We start from the raw sequence: 5967 nt of genomic DNA, 5'->3' as shown, positions 1-5967 counted from the left end.
TTTTGCCAGTCCTGGGGCTTGAACTTAGGGCCTGGGCACTTTCCCATAGCTTCTTTTGCTCAAGGCTAGCACTCTACCACTTGAGCCATGGTGCCACTTCTGGCCTTTTCTGCTTATGTGGTACTGAGGAACCCAGGGCTTCATGCATGCTAGGCAAGCCCTCTACTACTAACGCCACATTCCCAGCCCAGTGAATCAAAATTTTCAAGGTCAGTTGGTTTAGATACACTTAGATTAGGAAGTCTGATTTTGTTTCCTATTGGGTTGCTTATTAATGGAATGATCTCTAGCAACTCTCGGTCTTGTATCTAATCTTTCTGAAACTGAAATGTAATTATGTCCTCCTGTCGATCACAGTTCTTTTAAATGATATAAAGAAATAAAACCTGTACATATTGGTAGAGTGCCACTTTTCCCTATCCTCCAGTAACCATTACTCTACTCTCATCTTCTGTGAGATCATCTTTTAGGTTCATATTGTACTTGCCATTCTGCCTGGGTTTATTCCATTTCTTTCCATATAATCATAAATGACAAGATTTCATGCTTTTTATGACTGCTATTCCAGTGTACATAGACACCACATAGGCACATAGGTTATTTCCATTTCTTGGCTATTGGGAGTAGTGCTGGAATGAACATGGGAATACTGTTGTCTCCTTGACAGACTGATTTCAGTGGTGGAATTAAATTCAAAAGACCAGTGGTGATCTTTTGAATTATGATTAATTTAAATTAGCTTTGAAGAAATTGTATGCTTTTTGATTAAGTATGTTGTATTGTCAAAGCTAGCAAGTTTTACAAGACCAGCTTTAGGTTAATACAAGTTTCCATGGTAGTTAAGACCTATCTCCAAATTATCGTAGAAGTGTTAGAGAAAAATATTTTACAAGAGCAGTAACTGATTCATACCTAATTGATTAGTTAGTGGCTAGGGCAATTCTTAGGGGGAATTTTGGAAGTCTTGAGTTAGATAATATGGTAAAGCATGTGAAAATATTTCACATATCTAATTTGTATCTTCTAGGCCTGCCTTAAAGTTTCCCATGTGTCAGTGGACTCCTGAATGTAACAAGCTCTTTATCTTAAACGTGGCTATGAAGAGTGAAGTTCCTGCTGATGCACCAAAGACACAGGAGAGTCTAAAAGGGATCCTCTTGCCCCCACAGCCCATTGGGGCAGCAAAAAGTTTTCCTTCAGGAGTTGAGATGATTCATAGTAAAGTGGGGAATGAATTCTCTCACTTGTGTGATGATCCTCAGAAACAAGAGAAGGACATGAATGGGAACCAGCAAGAACGAGAAAAAAGTGTGAGGAAAAAACGCAAAAGCCAGCAGGCTGGCCCCTCATATATGCAGAATTGTGTTAAAGAAAATCAGGGAATCCTAGGGTTGAGGCAACACCTAGAAACAGCAAGTGAAGATGATCATGACTCGTCTTTCAGTGATTGTCTATCCTCTCCTTCATCTAGTCTGCATTTTGGAGACTCTGATACTGTGACTTCAGATGAGGATAAAGAAGTCTCAGTACGACATTCCCAGCCTGTTTTGAATACAAAAACTAGAAGTCACAGTGCCCGGTCCCAAAAGTGGCCTCGAACTGAGACAGAGACCGTATCAGGATTATTAATGAAAAGACCCTGTTTCCACAGCAGTTCATTAAGGAGACTTCCATGCAGAAAAAGATTCATAAAAAGTAATTCCTCACAGAGGACACAGAAACAGAAAGAGAGGATATTAATGCAGAGGAAAAAAAGAGAAGTGTTAGCCCGAAAAAAATATGCATTGTTACCCAGTTCTAGTAGTTCCAGTGAGAATGACCTCAGCAGTGAATCCTCTTCCAGCTCATCCACCGAAGGAGAAGAGGATTTGTTCGTTTCTGCCAGTGAAAACCACCAAAACAACCCAGCTGCTCCCTCAGGTGAGAAGCTTTGAGTAAAACATAAAATCTGTTGTATTGCCCTTGTACCTACTTTGCTGTTTCTGTTTCTTAGTGCATTTGAGACAGACATTTTTATTTTTTTGTAACTCGGAATTGAACTCAGGGCCTAGTGCTTGCTATGTGGGTGTTCTACCACTTGAGCCCCTTTTTCATTGGTTAATTTGAAGTAGAATCTCACTTTATTCCCAGGCTGGCAGTGCCTAGGATCTTCCTACTTAAACTTCCCGGTGTCCTTGAAAATAACAAGCGTGCACTACCCTGCCAGCCATTGGACTTCCCTGTAGCTGGGATAACAGCCTATCATTAGTTGAGAAGAGTCTTGTGAGCTTCTTTTGGCCAAGCTAACCGCAAAATGCAATGCCCTTATCTCCAACTCCCAAGCAGCTAAAATTACAGGCCTGAGCCATCATGCTCTGGTTCTTTTAAAAGTAGTATCAAGTTCTATTAACTTTTCTTTTTTTCTTTTTTTTTGGTGCAGTACTGGGCCTTGATCTCATTCTTTTGTCTTGGCTTTTTCTTCAAAGCTGGTACTCTTCCGTTTGAGTTATACCTTTACTTCCTGATTTTTGGTGGTTAATTGGAATAAGAGTCTCATACTTTCTTGTTTGGGCTGGCTTGGAAATGTGATCCTCAGATCTTTGCTTCCAGAGTAGGTAGGCAGGCATGAGCCACCAGTACCTAGGTGACAATTTACTTTTAAACCATGTAAAAACTCATCTGCAATATTAAACTGTGACTCTAGTTCCAAGGTCAATTCTTAGGGTAAGGTCAGTTTTTTTTTTTTTTTTTTAAGAATAATCATTTGGGGCTGTGGAGTTGGCCCAGTGGTAGAGTGCTTGCCTTGGATGCATGAGGCCCTTGGTTTGATTCCTCGGCACCCTATAAGCAGAAAAAAGCCGGAAGTGGCGCTGTGGCTCAAGTGGTAGAGTGCTAGCCTTGAGCTGAAGAGCTGAGGGACAGCGCCCAGGCCCAGAGTTCAAGCCCCACAACCGACATGATTAGATTATATTTTAGATGAGTTGCTGATTCAAGGTAAAAATATTCTTTTCTATACTTCTGTAATATGTTAACTAGCTTTTTAAAAATGATACTGGGGCTTGAACTCAGGGATTCATTCTTACTAGGCAGTGTTGTACTGCTTGAGCCATATCTATAGTCCTTTTTGCTCTGGTTATTGTTTGTTTTGTTCCAGTCCTGGAGCTTGAACTCAGGGCCTAGGCAAAGTCCCTTAGCTTTTTTGCTCAAGGCTACTGCTCTATCACTTAAGCCACAGTTCCACTTCTGGCTTTTTGGTGTTTAATAGGAGATAAGAAACTCAGGAACCTGAGCTGGTTTTGAACTGCATTTCTCAGATCTCAGCCTCCTGAGTAGCTAGAATTGCAGTTGTGAGTCACTGGTGCCCGACTTGCTCTGGTTATTTTTGAGACAGGATCTTGGCCCAGCTCAGCTCCAGTGGTTCACTCCTAGTAAGAGGCTGACACCTGGAGAGCTGCAGTTTAATATTCTTTTTTGATGCTCATCAAAACGATGATTTCATCCTTGGCCATTGTGAGCATTTTGTACTCTCTATTCTCTGAATAACCACCCTAGCGATTTTATTTATTTATTTTTATAGCACCTCACTTCAGAATTTATTGTAAAATTGCACTGATGACAGTATGAAATTGATACTAAAATAGAACATTTTCAGCAGTGGCCGAGGAAGTTCAGTGGAGAAAAGATGTTCCTTTTTTTTAAAATAAATCCTGCTGGCTATTTATATAAAAACAAAAAAAAATTTTTTGGGGGGGGGCTGGGAAGGTGGCTCAGTGGTAGAGTGCTTGCCTTGCATGCATGAGGCCCTGGGTTCAATTCCTCAGCACCACATAAGCAAAAAGAAAAAAAATATAAAAGCCCGAAGTGGCGCTGTGGCTCAAATGGTAGAGCATTAGCCTTGAGCTGAAGATCTGAGGGACAGTGCCCAGGCCCAGGGTTCAGGCCCCACAACCGGACCCACCCCACCCCCCAAAAATTTTTTTTTTAGCTTTGATTCATACCTGTACTGTTAAGAATGAACCTAAAATACTTTGTAAACCTAAAACATGAAATCTAAAAATTGTTTTTTGGGTTTTTTTTGACCTGCAAGTAAAAATTTGTTTTTGTTTTTGCCAGTCCTGGGGCTCAAACTCAGTGCCTGGGCACTGTCCCTGAGCTGCTTTTGCTGAAGGCTAGCATTTGAGCCACTGCACCACTTCTGACCTTTTCTGTTTACATGGTATTGAGGAATCAAATCCAGGGCTTCATGCATGCTAGGCAAGCACTCTACCACTAAGCCACATTCCCAGGGAAAATCTTTTTTATTTTATGTGAGGGAAAGATGTAATAAGATATAAAATTCATAAACTTTAAAAAATTAGCAGGTTGAGCCTGGCGCTGGTGGCTCACGCCTGTAATCCTAGCTACTCAGGAGGCTGAGATCTGAGGATCGCGGTTCAAAACCAGCCCCGGCAGGAGAGATTGTGAGACTCCTATCTACAATAAACCACCAGAAAACCGGAAGTGGTGCTGTGGCTCAAGTGGTAAAGCGCTCGCCTTGAGCTGAAGAGCTGAAGGACAGCGCCCAGGCCCAGAGTTCAAGCCCCACAACCGACAGAAAAAAAAAAAAATAGCAGGTTGAATTTTTTCCAGGTGAAGAACTTCTATACTTTGAGAGACAATACAAAGCTGAGTGTGGAGGCTCAGGCCTGTAATTACAGCTATTTGGGAGGCAGAAATTGGGGGATCACAGTTCAAGGTCAGTCTAGGCATAAAACCTTGAGAGACTCCATCTCAACCAGTGGCTGGCATTCAAAGCCACAGAGGAAATATGATGACTAGATGGGAAGCACAAGTAGTAGTTCAGAGCCCAGGCCAGACCAGGCATGAAGTGAGACCCCCCATCTTGAAAAGGACAACACATAAAGGGGCTGGTAGAATGGCTCACATAGTAGAGTGCCTGCTTATTAGCAGATGTGAGGTTTATAGTTTCAAACCCCAGTACTACCAAAAAGGAAAAAGAAAAGCAGCACAGGGAAAAGACATTCAGGAAGACAATATTACAAAAGCAGGAATTAATATTGGCATAGTAGTTGTAGGAGTTAGGGTACAGACGATACCATCCTAATACTTCTTTAGAACTTTCTAATGTTGGGCTGGGAAGGTAGCTCAGCGGTAGAGTGCATGCCTTGCAAGCATGAGGCCCCCCTGGGTTCGATTCCTCAGCACCACATAAACAGAAAAAGCCGGAAGTGGCGCTGTGGCTCCAGTGGTAGAGTGCTAGCCTTGAGCTGAAGAGCTGAGGGACAGCGCCCAACCCCAGAGTTCAGGCCCCATGACCGGCAAAAAAAAAAAAAGAACAAAAAAGAACTATCTAATGTACAGACAAGATGATTCAGATTCATGCAATACATTTCCTGTTCCAGACCGGAACAGCTATTTCTTCAAGTAGTCCTGACTTACTTTTATTGGGGATTGGTATTTAGAGACTATAGCTCTTCTGGCTTCTTATTGCCTGGTCTTTTTGGCTTGAAAAGAGCTGAGCTAAAGAAGTAAAGATTTTAGAAAGATATGAGTGTGATAGCACATATATGTAATTCCTTTATTTAGGAGGATGAGGCATTAGAGGTCAGAGTTCAAGGCTGGCCAGGGCTATATATCAAGACTATGGTTTTTTTAAAAAAATATTTTAGAAATAGATGAACTGTTAATTTAAGTGAATATTTTCATTTCAAGCAAGGATTGGTTTTTAATTCAAATTTTAATTTTTCTCTTTACTTGTGCTGAAATCCTTTGTTCTTAATATCAAATACCCATTTGCTTTGTATTGTATATACTATAAAAGCATAATCGCAGTAGCTTCCAAATAAAATCAAATAAATCCTGGCCAATTGTACCTGTAATGTCAGATTCCATATGTTTAGATTTCCAAACTATTTTGGGTTCATTCTTAACAGTACTGGTTCAAAGCCAGCCTGGGCAGGAAAGTCAGTGAGGCTTTTTTTTTTTTTT

General features: G+C 41.1%; 1 protein-coding gene across 4 annotated transcripts in view; it reads left to right on the top strand.

Moving 5' to 3' along the window:
• Rnf111 (ring finger protein 111) overlaps positions 1-5967 on the top strand; it is a 66033-nt gene that overhangs the window by 28209 nt on the left and 31857 nt on the right. For all 4 annotated transcript variants that reach the window (XM_013010244.1, XM_013010243.1, XM_013010242.1 and 1 more), the window contains exon 2: positions 1028-1920. In XM_013010244.1, the coding sequence (XP_012865698.1) occupies positions 1047-1920 (874 nt within the window). In that variant the 5' untranslated portion in view covers positions 1028-1046. The remainder of the gene's footprint in view (positions 1-1027; positions 1921-5967) is intronic.

The sequence above is a fragment of the Dipodomys ordii genome, unplaced genomic scaffold, assembly GCF_000151885.1.
Source record: "Dipodomys ordii isolate 6190 unplaced genomic scaffold, Dord_2.0 Scaffold11, whole genome shotgun sequence".
Lineage (NCBI taxonomy): Eukaryota > Metazoa > Chordata > Mammalia > Rodentia > Heteromyidae > Dipodomys > Dipodomys ordii.
This window is presented reverse-complemented; position numbering and strand designations above follow the sequence as displayed.